The sequence below is a fragment of the Amblyomma mixtum genome, chromosome 2 (genome assembly GCF_055824585.1).
Source record: "Amblyomma mixtum isolate Tamu chromosome 2, ASM5582458v1, whole genome shotgun sequence".
Lineage (NCBI taxonomy): Eukaryota > Metazoa > Arthropoda > Arachnida > Ixodida > Ixodidae > Amblyomma > Amblyomma mixtum.
The window spans coordinates 256,550,461-256,572,527 of NC_143013.1; the positions used below are offsets into that span (position 1 = coordinate 256,550,461).

Sequence of the window (22,067 nt, forward strand, 5' to 3'; positions counted from 1 at the left end):
GCACACATTTGAAAGTACATATGTAGCCGCTCCGAATCCCTATCACAAATTAGCCTCAGACTTGACTAGCACACGGAAGCTGTAGGCAGCGAACAATCGTATGACACGTACCACCCGGACACTATGTACTACTAACGGTTGAGTCACATTCTTGGTACTACTGTTGCTGGGAAAACTAGAGCCACATTGAGGTCGGCCAGTAGCGAGTATATGGAGACAAACGACGTATATGATTGAAGTGGTGGTGCTCGTCTTTATGTGAGCGTCATACGGCCGCTACTGACTTCACCATATTTCTAATGTTAAATTATTACTACTTCCTTTACGATAAACGCCGGTGGGATATGTGTGTGTGTCGACGTGTACTCGCGGATGGTACAGGAAATCCCAGCGATGGAAAGAATAGGGTGACATCATCAAGAGGCCTATGAGGCTGGGAGAAAGTCGAGCACCGCCAGTACAGACCATGCCAATGATCTTTTTTTTGCTTAACTGTAGCTTTTTAATAAAGTGGCAGGAATGACAAGGAGGCATACATCGCCACATGAGTGCTCTTAATTTGTGCGACTTACATATATGAGCTCGAGTGAGTCTCGCGCAGCGTGAGTGGATGTGAAAAGAGCACTTGGGAGCGGGAGCGCACATGTGTGAGTGTATGCGAGACCTAGTTGACGCAGGCTCTTTTGGGTGAGTGTGGAGGGGCGCAAGGCAGTTTTTTGCCCAAGATTTCACGTTTGCTGTACTGCCACCTGCTTCAGCGTGAAACCTGTACTTCACATGAATTCACTAGGAGAAGCAGTGCCATACAGCACAGATGAAAGGAATAAGACTCAAATTAGAACGACCGTTTCTTTTTATTTAATATACATGTGAGCTTTACAAGTTGGCAAAGTGATAAGGCAGGAAAGGCGAACTCTAAAAATATTTAGAGTGCCGCTTTTCTTGCTGGCACCTACTCCGACAAGGAAATCGCACTTACGCTAGCAAGGTATTTACCATATTTACTAGTCTGGGAGCACATTCCCGATCGATCAGTGTTTCTCTGAAGCACGTAATAAAACAACTGCGCATAACGATTGGTTGGACCACAGCTTCGAGAGCCGCCTGTGCATTGCTGCTGCTTTCCAATCAGAGGTCTCTATGACGAGCACATGGCACACGTAGTCTAAGGGAGAACAGAACTCTGAGCGACAACTCTTTCTTTTCTATGCGATGAAACGGCGAAAAAAGCGATCGAAGGTCATATATATCGCAAAAATACAAAAAAAATAGTAGTCGGACGAACGTGGAGAAGGTGAAATATAAAAAAAAGATAGGAGTCGGACGAGCGTGGAGAAGGTGCGAAGTCAGTGAGCATTAAAAGTTGTAAAAAAATTAAGCAAGAATAACGTTCTGAGCACGTTCGAAGCGGGGAACACTGCCGTGCAGGAGGAGTAGGAGGCTCCGCTAGGCCGTCCCGTTGATGACCAGCCTTTGCAGCCTGCGTAGCACAGGGGCGGGACCACCACCGCACAGCTGCCGGTGGTCGTCCAATTCGGCGTGGTAAACGGCCAGGCACATGCGAGGGCCATCGCGTTGACGGGCGAGAGTGGCCTGCACACCGATCATCGCATGAAACACAGCAGATTTTGAGGAGCAGTGCACGGGGAGACGTTAAGATTGCGTAGACAATACGCTCAAAAGAAGCCAACGGCCTTTGGGGCAGTGGAAGTGCTAAGGGAACTACGCGGTCTAATTTCAGTAGACGGCCGATTTTCTTCCATTTCCTTTTTGATCTCCCTTGGACGAAGCCGCAGGATTGGTCATTCGCTGTGCTTCTACGAAAAACCGAGCTTTGGCGATGGCTGGTCAGATCTTTACTGCTTCGGGTTGGTGTTTATGCATATTTATGCGCACATGCGAAGTAGCCTTGAGAAATTAATCAGCACCATGCCAGCCATTGCGCATATCGCGTTACTATACGTAACGTATTCCTCGTTCTTGTCTCCCCCCCCCCTCTCCCACCCTTTTGTTATGAATGAGCACTTGCGGGGGGAACATGAGCCGAGTACCTTGCGCGCGAGGGACCAGTCGTCATCGAAGGCGACCCACGTGTGCTTGGTGTGCTCCATGGCGTAGAAGGAAAGCGTGCGCAGGTCCTCGAAGCGCCGCACCGTGAAGCGTTGGCATATCTAGAAGAATAAGGGGAGTGAGCCTAGGTTGTGAAAGTCGAGCAGGTTGTAGCGCACTTAGGTCGTAGCTGGCCATACCGAGGGCCTTTATCAGGCAGAAAACATTTCTCAGTGAGGAATCATGTACCTTAAGCGACCATGTAAACATTAAGAAACAAAAGCAAGACAGGCGCAAGCGTGTGCGGGGTCACTCACTCACTCACTCACTCACTCACTCACTCACTCACTCACTCACTCACTCACTCACTCACTCACTCACTCACTCACTCACTCACTCACTCACTCACTCACTCACTCACTCACTCACTCACTCACTCACTCACTCACTCACTCACTCACTCACTCACTCACTCACTCACTCACTCACTCACTCACTCACTCACTCACTCACTCACTCTCACTCACTCACTCACTCACTCACTCACTCACTCACTCACTCACTCACTCACTCACTCACTCACTCACTCACTCACTCACTCACTCACTCACTCTCACTCACTCACTCACTCACTCACTCACTCACTCACTCACTCACTCACTCACTCACTCACTCACTCACTCACTCACTCACGCACGCACGCACGCACTCACACCCCGTCACGGTGGTATACTGGTTTAATTGGCGCTGACTTGCGGAACGCAAGGCCTCGGGATGGAATCCCGGCCTCATTCAATGGAGGAGAGATGTCGCCCGTGTTTGTGCGTCGTCAGAGCAAGTCAAAGAACCGCGGTAACTTCTAAAGTGAACCAGGGCCCTTCACGAAGATGTCTGTCAAGCATGCCGGATAACGTACTGTGTTGAACCCCCACAAAACTCCATTAAACCCTCCTCCCCCTTATCTCAGTACTGAATTCACCCTGGCACCACAGTTGAACTCGCGGCACCAGTCATTCAACAGCTTAAGCTGGTTACGATGGCTAGCACACTGGAGGCGGGTTGGGTTAGTCGTATGCACAGAAAAATGAAGGTCGTTCCTGCGCAGTTTTGTAGTGCAGTCCGTATACTGAGACGGCTCTTTTGCGCATGCTTACTTCGGAGAGGGATATCTCCTGGGGGCCGGTCTGCGCGTCGTCCCCGAAGCTGAGACCCATGTGGTAGCGGAAGAGCAGGCCACCCAGGGCGAAGGTGAAGCACCACTCCTGACCGTCCAGGGGCTTGCGCAGCAGCGAGATCTTCTCAAGCTCCTGCAGCTGTTCGCGCCGAGTTGAACTGTTAGGAAACCCATGCAGCTGACGGGCGCGCTGGGTCGTATTGAGGTGGATGCTATAGTAGCCTCCTAAAAGTACGCGCGCTGTACTGCATATGAACACTATGTTTTTCTGAGGGTATAGCTAAAGAGTGCACGTGTTATGGGGTGAGTTCGTGGTGCAGAAGCCAGCTGAAACAGACAGGTGGGAAAGTGGGTGGTTTTACTGATATGAATAGCGAAGCGACGTGCACTGAAGATCGAACAGGAGTATCATTGGATTGACCTCTCAGCTCTCCATAAGCGCACGTTTAGGCTGGTGCAATGCTGAATACCGGATTTCGCAGCAGTCGCTCCCCTATAAAAGCCCAGGGGGGCTGGCCACTCGTCCAAGCAGTGTGGGTAATTATGCATCATTAGTGTTCAAAATCTTTTGGACCCAAAAGGACCACTGGTTCAAGGATGCTAGTTCACCTGCATTGCATGACTTAGAAGTAAACCTCCCTAGGGTCGAAACTTTTCACAAAAACTTTGCATTGTCCTGGGAGCAGTGAGTAAAATCTGGTCCGGGAAATTTCAGAAGTAAAAGAAAGTGTGACGGAACTTTTGGGACAAAAGCAATGCGTTCTATGAGCTTTCAGATCATTTCTCGACCAAACACGTTCCTTCAGGTTGGTTACATCGACATGGGTGATAATCGCGCCTTAATCATGCAATAAGAACGCCCACAATGATCGCGGGAATTTTCATTAATGACTGTATGCTGCCGAAACGTTTAAAGCTGCATTTTTAGAAGTAGTTTTCTTCCATACCAGAAAGACCTCGGCCAAGTCGGCTCCGATGTAGCGCCGGTACGGATTGGGTGCCCTCAGGACTTTGCTGCTGAGTTCGTGGTGCTCGGTACGGAACACCACCACGTCAGGGCAGCTGCGTAGGCAGATAAGCAGTTAGCGCAAAAAACCGTAACAATGAAGTATCTCGAATTTTAACAGCCGTTGTTAATTTAGCAAATGCTGAAGCGAATAACTTTTGGTGGTTTCTGGTTTATGCGGGTTTAACATCTCTAAGCGACTCAGGTTATGAAAGACGCCGTAGTGAAGGACTCCGGAAATTTAGACCACCTGGGGTTCTTTAACATGCGTTGACATCGCAAAGTAAACGTGCCACTAGCATTTCGCCTCCATCTAAATGCGATCGCCGCGGCCAGTATCAAACCTGTGCCTTTCGGGTAAGCAGACGAGTGCCATAACCCCTGAGTCACCGTGGCGGTTGGAAGGAGATTGGTAGTAAAGAAAGAAAGCGGTGCAATCGTGCAAGGCCCTGGAATAATTTTGACACGTCGGGATATTAACGTGCACTGGCTCGCTCCCGCCTCAGTAGCTCTGGTTAGGCCGCTCGGCTACTGCGCCGGAGTACCTGTGTTGGAACCTGGCCACGGAGGCAGTGTTTTCATGGAGACTAAACGCAAAAGGCGCCACTGTTCGGTGTGATATCAATGCACGTTGAAGATCTCCGGTGGTCGAAACTACTCCGGAGTCCTCCACTACGGGAATATATCTGCATAGGGGCGGATATTTATTCGCCAGTTGCAAGCCGGCCCCAGCTGGGGCGCGACATCGCATCGGCCATGCGCTTACCACTGTTTTTCGCCCAGGTTAGTTACCGGTCTCCCGCTGCGTGCTATTGTAGTTCCAATCGATGTATTATTGCGGTGTCGTGCCCCGACAACTTGCTGTGTGTTATGAAAAAGTGTGTTGTTAAGTTGAAGTATGGTCATGGTCTTTTATGTAAACTTTTACTGCTTCTATGCGGTGATGTCGAGAGCAACCCCGGTCCCGGTTTCGATGCACACGAGATGAATTCGGATAATGAAGCCATTGATGGCATTCACGCTGCCATACAACGCCTGGAACTTCGCCAGTCGCAGTTCCTTCAGGAACTGCATATGTTTAAACAGAAGCAGGACGCTACAAGTACGTCTTTAAAATGTTTACTGGGCAGGATCGCTACACTAGAGAACGACATGCATTCCTCACGGCTGGCCAAAAGGGCTGGTGATTCAAACGCATCATCGTGTGTTGACGCCTTGACCAGAGAGGTTGCCCAACTTAAGGCCTGTTTTGAAGATGTTTCTAGAAAGTCCCGCAGGAATAACTTGCTTATTCTAGGTCTAAATGATTCCGCAACAGAGAGTTGGTCTGAATCTGAAAAAAATGTGCGCGAATTCTTCTCGTCTTATCTTAACCAAAATGTTCCACCTGAAAGCATCGAAAGGGCTCATAGAATAGGTCGCTTTGGTGTAGGAAAGCAGCGACCGATTGTTGTTAAATTTTGTAGTTATAAAGTCAAAGACAATATCTTATCGTGCGGCTTTAAGCTAAAGGACACTAAGTATGCCATACGCGAAGACTTCACGCCCGCAGTCAGAAAGGCACGCTTCATGCTTGCACAATACGCACGTGACCTGGCTTTTCCTTCCAAGTTACGATTTGATAAGCTTCTCGGCAACAAAAAGTGTTTTGTCTATGATTTTGAACATGACCGTGTCGTCAAGCTTCGAGAATGACAGAAAGGGAGGCAACTGCCCGCTCCGCTGCTCGTGCCCACCTTACAATCTGTGCCCTTGGCGTCATCAAATTTTGAATTGATAACTCTCGTCGTGAATTGCAGGAGTATCAAAAACAAAACTGATGAATTTGCTACTCTTGTTTCCTCTGTAAAACCTCATGTTATAATTGGCACTGAATCATGGCTGGGTAATTTCGTTCTCAGCTCTGAAGTATTTCCCACCGGTTATGACGCGTACCGTAGTGATCGACACTTGCATGGTGGGGGGGTGTTCTTACTTATTGACCAATGTTTTAGCTCTTCATTAATAACAGCGCCTCTAGATGGTTGCGAGTCAGTATGGTGTAATCTTCGCCTAAACAATGGAAATAATTTGGCTATTGGCTCTGTCTACCGTCCTCCTTCCGCTACCAACCCTGACGCTTTCAGTTCGTTGTCTGAATTTCTACTCAGCTTAAAAAGTGACTTTCTTTTTGGTGGGGACTTTAACATGCCTGATTTCAAATGGGTAGACTACAAACCTCTTCGCGCGAATCATTCTTCATTATCTTCATCCTTTTATGAATTAATTACTACTAATGACCTATATCAGTACGTCACTGAACCTACACGAGAAACTGAGCACTCATCTTCAGTGTTAGATTTACTGTTCTGCAACCGGCCTTCAGTAGTGCGTGACACTGGTCATACCGGGAATAAGCGACCACAGTTGTGTTGTCGCTAATGTTCGGCATTTTCCTTATTTAATTTCAAAAGGTCGACCACGAAAGTTTTTCTTTTTTAATAAGGGAGACTATACGTCAAGGAGGAAAGAACTTGGTTTGGTTTGGTTTGGTTTATGGGGTTTAACGTCCCAAAGCGACTAAGGCTATGAGAGACGCCGTAGTGGAGGGCTCCGGAAATTTCGACCACCTGGGGTTCTTTAACGTGCACTGACATCGCACAGTACACGGGCCTCTAGAATTTCTCCTCCAAAGAAATTCTAGCCGCCGCGGCCGGGATCGAACCCGCGTCTTTTGGGTCAGCAGCCGAGCACCATAACCGCTGAGCCACCGCGGCGGCGAAAGAACTTGCGTCTTTCCTTCCTGAATTTCTTGATCTTAACCAGAATTTAGATTGTAGTTCCCTTTGGGAAGTATTAAAGAATAAGCTGGAATGCCTAATTGATCAATATATCCCATCTAAAAGCCTTTCCGGAAAGCGCCGCCGCGACAAACCGTGGATCACACGGCAAACCAGACAGCTTATCAAGAAAAAACATCGCCTTCTAGAATCATACAAAAAAAATCGGTGCCCTGCAGTATTGCAGTCGATTCGGGCTCTTGGCAGTACACTAAAAACTGAAATTAAAGCTCTTAAGGATAGCTTTTTAAATGACTTGGGATCAAAACTGCGTAATAATCCTAAGGAATTGTGGACGTTTTTGAAACACAATGGACGTGAACAAGTCGGAATACCGAATTTAGACCATGATGGTGAAGTTATTACTAATGATGGTGATAAGGCATGCTGCTTTAATGCTTTGTTTCAGTCTTCTTTTGCGCCAATGTACTACATCGGAGAACTTCCGTTAACTCGTGAATCTGTCACTGAAACCATGTCTGAATTGGTTTTTACCCACCAAGGTGTGTCAAAATTGCTTAGTGATGTGAATTCATCTTCTGCCGGTGGTCCTGACGGTGTTCCTAACTTTGTTTTAAAGTCTTGCACGAATGAGATATCTTACTACTTAGTCATCTTGTTCCGATCATCACTTAAGTCGGTGTCTCTGCCAAATGACTGGAAAAATGCTAATGTGGTACCAGTGCATAAGAGTGGTTCAAAAAGCTCTGTTGTTAATTACCGACCGATTTCTTTAACGAGTGTGTGCTGTAAAACGTTGGAGCACATAATATATAGCGCAGTCATAAAACACCTTGACCCTCATGGGTATTTTACGAAGTTCAGCATGGCTTTAGGTCAGGTTTTTCCTGTACTACTCAGTTGCTTGAGTTTAGTAATGATAAGGTTTCTTCCTTTGACCGTGGCTCTCAAATAGATTGCGTATTTCTAGATTTTAAGAAAGCCTTCGACTCTGTACCTCATTTACTATTGTTACATAAGTTAAGTTGTCTTGGTCTGCACCCCAGTGTCATCTATTGGCTTCATTCGTATCTTCAGGGCCGCATGCAGCGTGTTTTGATTAATGGTTCGCACTCGGGTTAAGTAAATGTTTCCTCAGGTGTACCGCAGGGGTCTGTTCTTGGACCCCTTCTTTTTCTGATTTATATCAATGATATTATTTTGGATCTTACCTGCAAAGTTCGGCTCTATGCTGACGATTGTGTCGTTTACACTGTTGTGGAAAATTCCTCTGATGCGTTAAAGCTACAGCGAAACTTGGATTCCATCCAGTCCTGGTGCTCAAAATGGCAAATGTCTTTGAATGCCACAAAATGCCAATTTGTCTCTTTCACTCGAAAGCGTTCCCCATTACAAACAAATTACTCACTACATAATGTTCCCTTGCAAAAAGTACTTGAATACAAGTACCTCGGCGTTTATTTTTCATCTAACCTAACATGGACGAGGCAAGTTGAGTACACTACATCCAAAGCCTGCAGAACGCTTAATTTCTTAAAAAGAAATTTCAATAAAGCACCGTCTAATGTCAAACAACTCCTGTATTTCACTTACATCCGACCAATTCTTGAATACGCCTGTCCTGTATGGGACCCCCAGTTTGCTTACTTATGTGATATGCTCGAGCGCGTCCAAAATAATGCTGCGAGATTTGTGTCCAATAATTACAGCTTTTCAACTAGTGTCACGTCTCTTAAAAACCACCTTGGCTGGGGATCTTTAGCTAACTGTAGGAAACATTTGAGATTACAAATCATGCATCGCATCTATTTTGGAAAGCTGAGCATTGACAAAGACCGGTATCTGCTTCAACCTCATTTTTTTTTCTAGACGAGTTGATCATCAGTGGAAGATACGAGAGATTAAGTGTCGCACAGATGTTTATAAAACCTCGTTCTTTCCACGGACGATCAAAGAGTGGAACAGGCTACCAGCCGGCGTCACTGAGTGCTGCACGGAAGGTCAATTCCGCGCATTTTTATCTGATGTGTGACGTGGCGCGCAGTTGTCTTGCGCGTGTCTTTTTCATTTCATTAGTGTTATTTTATTTCGGGAGCGTGGTTGTCTTCCTTCAGGGCATGTTTTTCCTCATCTATTAGTTGTGTGATTATATTTATGTTATTACGTGTATCTTTCGGCCAAATGAGCAGACGTTATTGTGTTTCCCCCCCTGCAATAATGCCCTTGGGCGCTGCAGGTATCTGTAATAAATAAATAAATAAATAAATAAATAAATAAATAAATAAATAAATAAATAAATAAATAAATAAATAAATAAATAAATAAATAAATAAATAAATAAATAAATAAATAAATAAATAAATAAATAAATAAATAAATCACAGTTTCAGCACGTAAAAAACACCAAGCGATATGGAAAATACCAAACTCGACACATGAGCAGTCGAATTAGGTGCTGTCCAGCTCGGACCTCGACGAGTAGAGGAACTTGGTCACCATGGCCCGAGCGGCAGCAGCGGCAGCAATGGAGCCTTGGACACCACTCACGTTACATCCTCAAAAATATTCGTAAAAATAGAATTATGACTACCACCACCCCTCTTGTCTACGGCACCTCTTTCTTCTTTCACTCCCTCTCTCCTCCTTTCGTTCACGGCGTGGTTGAGGTGTCCACCGAAGAGTGAAACAGTTACTGCACTACTTCCACTCCTCAAAAATAATTTGAAATTTTCACAGCCCAGGCCCGCCTTTTCCTCTTCACCTCCATCGAAACGCGGCCGCAATAAGCGATAACATAACCGTTTTCGCGAGCTGGGAGAAGAGAAGCGAGAATCATTTTTTTTTTAGTGGCCTTCAGTATGGAGTACCGCCACACTTTCACTCCACACCCGGACACTAAGATGCGGAGGAGGAAACTTTATCAGTGGATGAATTTTTCTTCAATTTTACGTTGGTCTCTTGGCTTTCGTACTGGACGATGGCACGAAACAAGCGTAACGAAAAGGGTTGGTAAAGATTTGTTTGTAAACTTACAACGCCCAGTATATAAGCATGGTGACAAATCACTGCGCACTATGCTTGCATTCCTGCAGTTTAATCTAGGCGTAGCGCAGACTAGGTCCCAGTTTTTTGGTGCGCTAGTATTAGAGTTCACATAAGGAGAAAAATTCGCTGTGATATGTTGCGAAACTAGCAAATTTCGTGAGAGGTCACGTGACCATGTGGCGCCATCACAGCCTGCGCCGACAGGGCACCCTGACTGGTCGAGAGAAGTCATGTGACCTTGGTCATTCCAACTGGCCTACCAGGTTGTCAGCAACCTCCTCTTATAGTAAAATGCAAATGTCGGCGCCGTCATAGGATAGCGAATACTTGCTACTGCAACTAGCAGTCCGAATATGCGGTTGATGGGTCGGAATTTCAAATGAAACTGACGCAAACACACACAAAGTGTCGGCGGAAGCTCCTACATGTGAAATTTAATGCTAGCGCATTCCGCTCTCAAGAAGTTAAGCGTCTGCATACTTTTTTTTCTAATTTTTTTCATTACGTACTGGCCAGCGCACGAGTGAATAGCGAACACGTACGTACTCGACCAATTTCTCCATGCTGCCGTTGCTGGCTAGAAGTGGGCCGTAACGAAGCCGCAGGAACATGATGGAATCGGGGTCGGTGCTCTTCATTTCCTGAAAAAAAAAAAGAGTAAGACAAATGTACAAACAAAAATTCACCAGCACCAAATATTACCGACAGGTCAGCTGATGATGCGAGTATGACGGGAAAGTCATTAGCGATGCTAGGTTTGAAGTCCGGCATAGGTACACCTCTTCAATTTCAAACAATGCCTCTTTTATCGCCTAATTCCGCACACACTCTTCCACGTTACGGATAAAAATGCCCATTTAGACCAGAGGCCAGAGCTGTGAGCTACTGACCATCTACCAGTCTTTGTCACCATCAAGGCAATCAATGAAGACGAATAAGCGGCTGTGAAGTGGTGGGGGAATTAAGAAACAATAAGAGATGTACCAAAGGTAAAGCATCTTGGGCCAACCGATCACCTCTCAGTTTATTTTGTATGTCCTTGCTTTTTTCGCTTTCTTGTAGAAAATGCTGGACCAACTAAATGCGAATATCAATGCCTTGAAGACTGAAGACGAGACCACCCTGGCGACGATGCTCACCTATAATTAAGATCACCTTTCGAAGCGCTTGGAAGCATTCACATGTATTCAGTCAGTCATTCGTTGATTCTCAGCGCTTTAATCGTCTATAAACCCTTGCCAACCTTAAAATTGCATATCTTACTTTGGTTCACACGAGAACGAAGTTCATTGAGGCTTAACTCAGTTGCATTTACTTTTTACGGTTCTACAAGCGGTGCAATAAATAAACGCAGTACCGGAGCAGTGTCACATTAAAGGGCCCCCGACCAGGTTTTCTCATTTCAAATAAAGAAATACAATGTAGAGATCGGACTATTATGACCGTGCAAAATATTAGAGCAATGCACACTATATAAGGTGAGGTTCGTAGCTCTGGTATATTTTTGTTTCAGCGTGCTATGGTTACTACTCGTACCTTAGTTTGTAGTTCACCTCATTATTTCTTCCTCTTTTACCGTGAATGCGCGCCAATCGACTCTTCAGAAAGCTGTTCGTGTTTCTTTGGCTCCACTCTCATAGAGTTCATCGTGCTTCACGCATACCGTGCCTCCGGTAAGGCAAAAGGCATAAAAACATCCACACGGACACCTAACCCTATTATGCCTTAGCAATGCGATAGCATTATCAGCTGTTGATGCCTTTACCGGAAAGTGACGTAATATACATTCTGGTGACGTCATTCGGCTCCAGCCAATGGGAACGCGACCGCCCTGCGACGTCACTTCCCTCCAGCCAATAGGTGAATTTTATTACCGACGACGCATTTTGGCCCCCATGGGGCTTCTAATTCTATCGCATTAAATTGCGTGGAGGTAGGGCCGTCGCGTATACATCTAATGCACTCCCGCCTCCTCTAATAACGCGGAAGAGAGGGAAATGTCGATAGTGAAGGCTTGTAGACTAGGCGGGTGAGAGAACACTCAAAGGGCAGAAAGAAGGGTGGCGAAAACACTTGATTACGACGGCTGCAACTCCGATGTTAATGAGCCTTTAGAACAAAATTTTGTGACAGAGTGGATCTGCAAATTTTTGCGGCAAGCTGCAGTGTGCATCTGCATAATTTTGTCTACTGCAACTTACTTCTGCCTTTCAAAGTGAGCACGACCAGCAGGGTGGCTGGCAGCATGTAGGCGTACAAATTCGAACGACTAGTATGCTTGTCAGCTAACTCCACAGAATATAAGAACTGGCGGCCTCTTTGGAATGTTCTGAAGGTGCTATCAATGCTTAACTTTTCAAGGCCCTCTGGAAGGTCAATATCTAAGGGAAATTCAGTACGACTGGCCTTACGGTCAAAAAAAAAAAAAGCATTCCGAGCACATCAAATGTCTATAGCGGGGGAGCTCCCGAATCAATCTTTGTATTCTGTCAGGCGCTTATTTTCTTATTTATATACTTCTTGGTCATCATCAACATTTTTCAGGTGCACCTGATAACAGTATATTGTGTCCAGGATATACCGAGCATTACAAAGGCTCCAAGGTTGGCCGTATAAATGATTCGTAATTGAAAGGCGCGGTAGTTTTAAGAAGAGGTTTGTGCGAATAACGGTTTTTAGGTACAAGGCGAATGCGAAGCGATTATAATTTTTGTTAGAACAGCTCAGAAGCGAATATTTCGAACAGTTGTGGCACGCAAAAAAAGTTGAAAGGTACAATACGCAGTTTCAAATTCGAACTTTTGACGCACAAGGCCATTACGTGGAAAACAGAGTGCATTGAAGCTTTGTCGCACTCAGTGAAGCTGTATTGACCTTTTTCAAAACTGCCATCCGAAACTCGGAGAGTCGACCAACACGCTGAGCTCAGCAGTTCGAGCGGTCTCATGTACGTTCACCCATGTAGCGAGTACTACGCATCTCGAAACGGAGCCAATACTTCCTTAATTCATGAAGGTACATGTGTAAGAAAAACTTTGAATTCGAACACAAATCAGTTCGGCAAACGAATATTCGAACTTCTAGCCATATATCCGGCTCACTCGCATTAGCGGTCGCCTTATCGAGCCGAGCGGTATAGAGCAGGAGCAAACTTTCGGTCCTTCCAGTAACCTCTAAGCTAATCATCGCGCCGGAGTCCAACACGACATGGTTGGCGTAGTTCGGTCGGTGTTGGCCGCTGTGACAATAGACCTGGCCGCGCGCGATGCAGGGCGTATATAAGTTACGCAGTTATATAGCCCTTGGTCACCACTTGCCTTTGATGGCCTTAACCGCTCGCACGACGCGATGCCGTCACGCAGGATGTTTGTTAAACCGAAAAAAACACGGAGCTAGCGCTCTTGAGATGAATACTTTGAGATTTCAAATAACAAAAATTCGGATGGAATCGAATATTGAATAATTTATTATTCGACCGAGCATTTGAAATCATGAAATATTCGCAAAAGCCTAGTTAAGAGGCAATAAGCATTCGTGTACGTAAGCCAGAGTGAACACGAACACGCATTCTCATCTGGTTTAATAATTGAGCACCACGAGTTTTCACCCCCCAGTGGCACGTTGTGAAAATATCCATAGTGTTCGCGGTCGCCTAATATCCTTCGGGTATGAAATGATGAAAGGCGACTCATATATTATCAAGCGAAGGCCTCGTGAGCAATAGAGACGCATTTTCCGTCACTGCAGGAATTGTGTCATTCGGCCGACTGTGGGTTCTGTCGGCGGACATGTGGCCAAGAGTACATTCGACCACCGCAGCCTCAATGACTTGAATAGGTATATGCTGGCGCGCCTTGCAAAGGGCCACCGAGGAACCGGAGTAGCGTTCGTCCACTCACCTGGCAGGCCGCCTGCAGCCTCGCGAGGACTTCCTCGTTGAGCGCGATGGCCGGGGACAGGCGCACCTCGACGCCGTGCAGGCTGGCGTTGTTTATCAGGCGCGCCATGGCACGGCCCAGCCGGTGCCAGCCTAACAGGTTCGGGAGCCGCTCCCACAACGGGGCCAGCGGCATCGAGGCCAGCAGCTGCGGGGACAGCGAGCCCGGAGTGCCCAGGGCGCGGAACGCCTCGAAGTTTGCGCTGTCTGCAATGATGGTTGCGAGAGGTTTCGACGCGCTAACTCGGCAACGCTGTTACTAATGAAAAGAGAAGCTCAGGACGATGAATATGCCATACGTATAATCGCTACTTTTGGTATTAGGGAATTATGCCTGGATTGACTATTGTTTAGAGTGCCTCATCTTTCCCCAGCCCTGTGCGTCAAGTGATTGCCTTGCATATAATAAACCCTCCACGTCATGAATGAAGTTCCAGTTGTTCAGACATCGTACACGTTATAGAGTGAGTATGGACCCATCCCTTCGACCATTCTCAGGCCATCACACGTATGTTCATGAAAATTGCATCGGTTAGTACCATTAGCACCGCCCAGGTAGCAAACGCCGGCCGCCACAATGTCGATCACCGGATGTGGAAGAGTGGATGTTGAGAACTCACCACAGGACATAGCTGGACTACTTTCAGGAATCCAGGTATCTTTTGGATACTACTCCATGACCAAAGGCATGCTGTCACACTAAAAAAAAAGAATGACCACTCGAATCTTTGGCGGGCGTCACACGCTAGCAGTGCGTTCTGGGGAGCCAAACTTCACCATTTGCCCCCATGTACGTAAATGCGGTACTCTTGGAGAAAGAGAAGGAGGGAAAATGACAGTCTATTCAGACTCACAAGTCGCTATATCCCACACACAGAAACGCACCCTAACCCCTTCTCTCCAACAGGAGATCGAAGAAGTGGTCTCCGCCCTGCAACCTTCCACCGTTTTCCTCCGTTGGGTCACTGGGCATTCAGGGATTGACGGCAATGAGCTGGCCCATCAGCAAGCCGCGACACACTTTTCCGGGCACCGTTGATACCCTGGCCCAAGCCCTTGGAAGACGGTGAGAGGCTCACCCTTCGCCGCACCATAAAGGAAGTCTACCTCGAGCTCCGCCTCGACAAACACCTTTACCCTCCCCCTCATCCATCATTCACGGTGCCGGAGGCTTGCCTTCTTCGGTACATCCAAATAAATGCTGCTATCACCCCGTCCCGCCTCTTTCTCTATCGTTATCGATCGGACCCTTCCTGTCCCAACTGCCCCTGTATCTATGCGGACCTGGCCCATTGCCTTTTCTATTGCCCGGCTGCTCAGCAGTCTGGTTCCTACCCCCCACCTTCTTTATCCATCACCACCTGGCTCGACTGGATTGGCGCTGAAAAGGAGGAAGAACAGCGACTTCTGGTCGCCCGGGCGGTCGACATGCTCGGCCTGTAAATTATGATCGAACAAAATTCTTTTACTACTACTACTAAATGCGGTAAGGTCCCCAGTTAGGGCTGTCGCGAGAAAGTCTTAGAGCAGCAGCGTTTCAATATGGACATGCTCGTGACGGGACGGTTCTCGTGCACATACGTACCGGCAGGCAAGAGCGTGTACTCGACGCCGTCGCTGAGTATGTCCATGTCCCCGGTGTAGACTATGTGAGAGCAGAGGCTGGACAGCTCGGCCATGCCGGACAGCCGGGAAACGCCGCACACCAGCGTCGGGGGAACGACTGTGACGACCGCCGGTAGAGGGTGAACGTCAGCATCGCTCCCTAGGGGGCGTCTCATGGATTTGCTATTGCGGTGCCTCTCGATACCAGCGCCCGTGTTTAGGCCGGTGTCAACTACCTCGAATCCAGCAGCTTTAATACACGAGCTCCTTTAATATTGGTTCAGTGATGGTCTTCTCTAAACAAACTATTTTGAAACCTAGAAGACTTCACTGGGCTGTTTACTGGGATATCCAAAATAGTCCTGCTGGTGCATTATTAGCCATTCACAGAGAAAGCAATGTCCGGCAGAATCCTCTTCGCGACGAGTGGATCTTGCCTGCAGCGATGCTAATTTTAGATATCGTGGGCAACTAGGATTCTGATCAAATAAAAATACCAGGAGTCTTTCCGAGTTCTTCACTAAGGTACGGCAGACACGACGGAAAGGACACTAAGGGGATGTTGGGGAATGTTAGTTGGTCTCCGCGGCCGAACTTTTGAAGCAGTGAAATCTTTTACTTACAGCTGTCAGCGTTGAGCCTTCCTGCAATTAGGAAGTAAGTGTTGGGTCAGGCAAAAATAATCGATGATTATTAACAAAGAAGTATGGGAAAATTAATACAGCAAAATCACAGCGTTAGACTTGTTTCGCGCATTCTTTTTGCTACTACTCATAGATATGAAGTTTTTCGGTGTTGGGATTGCGCAGATTACCAGGTCATCATGTCGCAAGGCTTGCGCCTTGATTCCCGGGAGAACGCCAAGAGAATAAGGCGTATCGGCTACTCCTGCCTTACCATAATGAGGATTTGCTGCCTAACGAACCGGTCTGCAACGTTCATATAAGCACAATAGTTATTGCAGTCATTGATTAGGAAATACATCTTCTATTGCGGGTTAATTTTGGTCCTTTAGGTTATTAACAGGCTTCAAAATCTCATCAAACGAAAGATATTAATGCAGTAGCATTAAAAGCCGCATCGAAAAAAAAATGTGTCATCGGTCATAACATTCGTCCATGGACTAGACGGAAGTGGTGCCAGCAGAGCGGGTGATTGCAGTCAGCTGGAAGGAACTGACGTCATCAGCACGAAAGTGATGTCATTTCCTTTAAAGACGCCAGCAGCTTATAATGTTATCGCATTGCAAACACATCAGGCAATCAGGTGTGCCTGTGAGGTTTTTCATCTTGATTCTATACAGACGCAGCCGGCGCAGTCTGGTTCAGAATGACCTCGCCATTAAGCAACAGCGGTCGGTGATAAACATACCAGACGGCAGTGACGTTATATTCCTGCTTTTAAATCGAGATTACACTCACCTTGCCGGTTGACTCTGTGGAGACGTACGATTAACAGGCCTGCAAAGAAAATACAGGCGAACCATAAACGTTAAAAAGCAATTATTCGGAGTAAATCAGACATAGAAATGGCAACTGTCATAACGGGTCTGAGAAAAACTGAAGTGGTTTTTTGCTTTTATGGGGTTTAATTAACGTCCCAAAGCAGCTCAAGTCTATGAGGGACGCCGTAGTGAGGGGCTCCGGGTAATTTCTACCGCCTGGGATTCTTTAGCGTGCACCGACATCGCACAGTACACAGGCCTCTAGCATTTCTCTTCCACCGTAATGCGACCTCCGCGGCCGGGATCGAACACACATCATTCGGGTCAGCTGCCGAGCGCAATAACCACTGAAAAACCGCAGCGGTCAATCTATAACTGAAACGTGAATTCAAATGTGTGCAACACGTACCATCAATGAGTTGTAGCGAATGCAACGTACGAATGTTCGTAACGTGAGCGAGCTGTGTTTCACAACACTGCCGGCAAAATGCGCTCGCGTGGCCTGGATCGCATGTTTAGAAAATGTGGCACAGGCAGCTCATCATGCACGGGTATTACTGAAATATATGTATATTAGACTGCCAGCGCCTTACGATAGGGACTAACAGATTGTCAGGTTCTAAAAGCTCGTAGATAAACGATATATAGCAGCTGCTCACAGCTCGACAAGAAAGGATGGAAGGGTAGTTGATACCACATGCCTGTTGAAAGAACTAGGATGCAATTTTATTGCGTCACTGTCAGTGCGCGAAGCAGATTATGAAGGAGTTGTGAGGAATTTCTTACTTGACTACCTCATTGGTGGTGGAGGAGTAGCGCCCGCTGGCGGCAGGCCTTTTTCTTGAATGTACTCTATCTGCCCTAACTATATCAGGAATTTTTCAGGTACGCACTCATATCTAGAGGCCTTGCTGTCATAAGTTGCGTGTCAGATAAGTTAAAAATGTCGTTATCACGCTCTTGTACCTTGCCCCGATGGCGTTTTTTGAAACAAACATTCCCAAAATATTTCTGCTGGGAATACCGGAGTCATGAACGCCTCAGAAAAACAATTCTGTGCCAGCAGGTAGCTATATAAGCTGCATCCACCACAGCGGTAGAAACTGGAGAATGGGGATGCGATCCCGCCGAACTCACTTGAGGTATGGTATGGGTTATGCAAGTGATTAGTAAACGTAGTGCGGTTGCGTTATCTTATCTGGATCGCTTTAATGTTGTCCATAATTCGTGATTTTAGTGCGATGGACCACAGATTTTGCTCTCAAGTGCTGAAGCATAGGGTTAACACGCCTGCGGTAGGCTGTACGAGATTGTCCGCAAGCGACGTTTTGCTTCAGAACCGCGTTGAGGTTGCTTTGAGTACATTCATGCTTCTGCGGGCAATGCGATATGGTTGAGATCGAGCGCAAAAAGGTGGCGCTGTTCTCACTCTTCTGCTTGAACAGGTGGCGCGTGGAGGCGGCCAGTCCCGAGAGCACGGCCAGTGTGATGACGAAGCCGCACAGGATGACCAGCACGTCGGTCACTGTCGGCGCAGGATGGCTGTACGGACGACGGCGCCTCCTGCGTAGGTGTAAAGACACCGTCCACGAAGGCCTTAACGTGGTACACATGAGTCACGATGGGACATCCCACTGTAGTTGAGAGCACGGTTGGTGCCGCGGGCCGTGAACTGAGGCTTCCCGGTGACTACTTGGACATTGCGGTTAGGAAGAAATTTTCGATTTTTTTTAACTTTTTTACTGCCGAAAGCTTGAAAATGCTGCAAGTGCAAAAATGAGCCTCGGAGCGACCTCTAGCGTCAGCTTCGGTTTCAGCGCAGAAGCTGTGTACTTTTTACGAGTGGAGTACTTGTACATCGACTAACGAGGCGTTCTTCATTTGCAGACCAGTGCCGATATGATGTTTTTGAACAGAACACTGAAAGAACCGCGCATAATGGATGAAGAAATATATGCACAATGCAGCAGTCCCTCGCCGCAAGGTAAGAGTACTGAATCGATGGCTTTAGTAGAAAAGAGGGTAGCAATGGTAACTGTAAATGTGGGCGCTACTGTGAATTCAGCTCGCAGCGTTTACTGCAAACGATGACTTAAGCCAAAGAAGAAACGAACCCGTCAATCAATCACATGTTTTCTTTTCATCAGAAAATGGTAAGGATTGGTCCTAGCAGAAAGTGGAATTTATCTCCATTTGGAACAGGTTCAGCCCCTGTACACAGGGCTGACAGTGTGAGGGACTCAAATATGATTTGCATGGGAAAGAAAAGCACAAAACATTTGGCACTTAAGGTGTACGTACTTTTAATTAGCCTACGCACATGAGCCATTAAGAAATATGTCATGCGTGGCATTCACTATTTCACAAATATATAATCACATATATGATTAGTGAGTCTGCCTCACTCCAAGCCTTGAGAGTCTGTAGTGTCCTATGAACTACAGGAATTATTGAAGGAAGATAGTTGCTTTTGAAAAGCATACTAGTGCCGTCTGCATGTAATGTATTCCGGCATGTTGGAATGTTTGCGATGTTCGCGATGTAATTTATATACAAAAGAAACAATAGCGGGCCAGAATGCTGCCCTGTGGAACATCAGTTTTAATGTTCAAAAAAGATGTGGCCTCCTTCTCGTCATTACACAATGAAGATACTGTAAATACGGCCTCAAGAGCGACAGATGAGTGCCACGTATCCCTACAAGTTCTAATTTTCTTAATAAACGATGGTGATTAAGGCAGTCGAATGCCTTTGAGAAATCTATAAGTAGGCTTAGACAGATCTGCTTATTTCGAAAACTACCCAAAACAATTTGTTCTTACATTAGCCTTCACACTAACATCTGACCCCGACGTCGTGTACACTTTTACAGAGACAGAGTTTACAAGGCACCAAATGAACAACGCTTTTCGTACTGCTGGTTAATGGGCACTTTGACTCGTAAGTATCCTATGGTTGGTTGCAAAGGTAATCACGAAATAGTCTTAATAATCTTCATGAGTCCGCGTGTGTGCGTTGACATATTTACTGCACTTTTAGTAGTGGACTTTGAGAGTTCCTCTCCTGCTCGTCATTTTCACAGTTTCACAGCCATTCTCACGTTTTTCTCTCGCTGCTCCTCATTATTCACAGTACGCCATAGTAACTACGTAGAGGGTTAGTCGAAAGTTTTCAGGCTTAAGGGTCTGCCACTGAGCAGTATTGTCGCGCAGTTATGGCTCCTATGAAGCTAACAAGGCCCTCAGAGGTAAGAATGAGACTCATCATTCTCCATAGACGTTGAGCTTCAGGGTATCGTAGACACCCCACTACACGTGTCAAAGGCAACCCCTGTGGCATGGTCACTTTTGACTGACCCTGTGCATCAGTCAAAACATGACTCAACCTTAACCAAAGCGTACTTTAGTGAATTACGTAAGCGCAAGCATTGCACCAAACCTGTGCTTAGCGCCAGTCTTGTGTCCGTTGTGTCCAGGCGCATCTATCATGACGTGTCTGGGGACACCGTCGCCGGCCTCGTTGGCATGCCGCTGTTGCTTGACCACGAGTTTCGTAGGTTCTGAGCTGCCAGACGCCGCCGACGAAGAGGCCCTGGACCCGGGAGACGTGGTCGCACTGCAGACGTCGCGTTCGTCTCCGGCCACAGATCCAGGGGGAGGCGGTGACGGGGACACATCCTGGCACGGGTTGAACGCTGGAGAGTCGTCTCTGGGGGACGCCGGTGACGAAAGCGCCTCTGACGGGGAAGGCTCCGGCGAGGGAGTCTCGGCATTCACCACTGCGTGTTCGTTGATACCAAAGCGCGGACGAATGCAGTTTGTTGGCCCAAGAGCTCAAAACATTTAATATACGTTGTATTTGAACGATTTCTATAATTATGCATGTTTTCCGCTGGTGTATATCGAAACTATATGAAACATACAGTTTATAATGACTGTGCGGACAGCGTATACGGAAAAGCCTAAAATAATCCCTACTCCATGTGACGTCATCGAAATGCGCAAAACACGCGGAAATGACAGAAATAATACGAAAAAGGTCTAGAAAGCATTAGGATTTCCCTGCCTTTCCTCATATTAAGGCGGAAGCCTTTAATGTCTCATCGTTGTAAGCAGCAGTTGTCGACAAAAAAAGTCACGCTTTTCAATTGGTGGAAACGGTCGTGACGTCACAGTGCGCGAATTTCAAAACGGGGCCAATTGCACTTTGGCTAGTAACCATGCAACCAATTGAAGGGATCGTATAGTGATGCTCCAAGTAAGCGGGACTGAGCTTAGTTAATTGCTTAATTACCAAATTAGCCTAATTAGCTTTACTAGTCAGGCCATATAAATAAATAAAACCGCTTAAGAAATTGGCCGAGCTCAGGAATCGAACCCCGGTCTTCGGCGTGAGAGACGAGCATGCTATCCACTCCGCCATGCCAGCTCGATGGTTTGGAATGAACAAAGGAGCGTCTAGTGAATACCGTGTCTCCACTCACTCTCATCCTCCTCCATTCCCTTCGGCGGGGTTTAGGTGTCCACCGACAAATGAGAGACAGATACATTTCCTTTCCTCAAAAACCAATTTACCGACGAGCGAGGCGTAGAACCGAATGGGCGATGGCGTTCTATGGACTCCTTGGCAGCGTTGCAAGACGCTGTCGCGTTCCACTCTTAGGGGCGAAGCTTAACATCTTAACCACACATCAGTGACCACACTTTAGGTCAAAAAAGTGCCCCCCTGAATTTTGACTGGTGTCCACCGATATATGTGAGACAGGTTACTGCGTAATTTCCTTTCCTCAAATACAATTTTCATTTTCTTCATTACGGCTCCTCTTTATCTATATTCTTTCACTCCCACTTCCTCCCTTCCTCTACGGTGCGGTTCAGGTGTCCACCGAGATGACAGAGAATTACTGCGCCATTTCCTTTCCTCAAAAAGCGTTGCGTTCAAAGGGCAAGGCATCGCGCCGAACGGGTGGTGGCGTTCCGTGGACTCTCTGGCAGCGCTACAACACGCTGTCGCGTTCCACTCCTAAA

At 46.9% G+C, this 22,067-nt stretch overlaps 3 protein-coding genes across 3 annotated transcripts in view; all 3 read right to left on the reverse strand.

Annotated features, from left to right (window-relative positions):
• Nucleotides 1–1,446: 1,446 nt before the first annotated feature.
• On the reverse strand, nucleotides 1,447–10,665 carry LOC149363638 (uncharacterized). Its single transcript, XM_089569957.1, has 5 exons — nucleotides 10,601–10,665; nucleotides 4,171–4,285; nucleotides 3,204–3,362; nucleotides 2,052–2,171; nucleotides 1,447–1,593 (listed from the first exon to the last, which is right to left on the reverse strand). Exons 1-5 carry the CDS (start codon nucleotides 10,663–10,665, stop codon nucleotides 1,447–1,449), a joined length of 606 nt encoding a protein of 201 aa, XP_089426083.1.
• A 3,144-nt stretch (nucleotides 10,666–13,809) lies between these two features.
• On the reverse strand, nucleotides 13,810–15,772 carry LOC149363639 (uncharacterized). Its single transcript, XM_089568580.1, has 3 exons — nucleotides 15,577–15,772; nucleotides 13,954–14,198; nucleotides 13,810–13,830 (listed from the first exon to the last, which is right to left on the reverse strand). Exons 1-3 carry the CDS (start codon nucleotides 15,770–15,772, stop codon nucleotides 13,810–13,812), a joined length of 462 nt encoding a protein of 153 aa, XP_089424706.1.
• Nucleotides 15,773–16,211: 439 nt separating this feature from the next.
• LOC149363640 (uncharacterized) overlaps nucleotides 16,212–22,067 on the reverse strand; it is a 30,354-nt gene continuing 24,498 nt past the window's right edge. The window contains exons 5-8 of the mRNA XM_089568581.1: nucleotides 20,479–20,818; nucleotides 18,470–18,603; nucleotides 17,018–17,056; nucleotides 16,212–16,240 (exon numbers count right to left, since the gene is read on the reverse strand). Coding sequence (XP_089424707.1) covers nucleotides 16,212–16,240; nucleotides 17,018–17,056; nucleotides 18,470–18,603; nucleotides 20,479–20,818 — 542 coding nt within the window. The remainder of the gene's footprint in view (nucleotides 16,241–17,017; nucleotides 17,057–18,469; nucleotides 18,604–20,478; nucleotides 20,819–22,067) is intronic.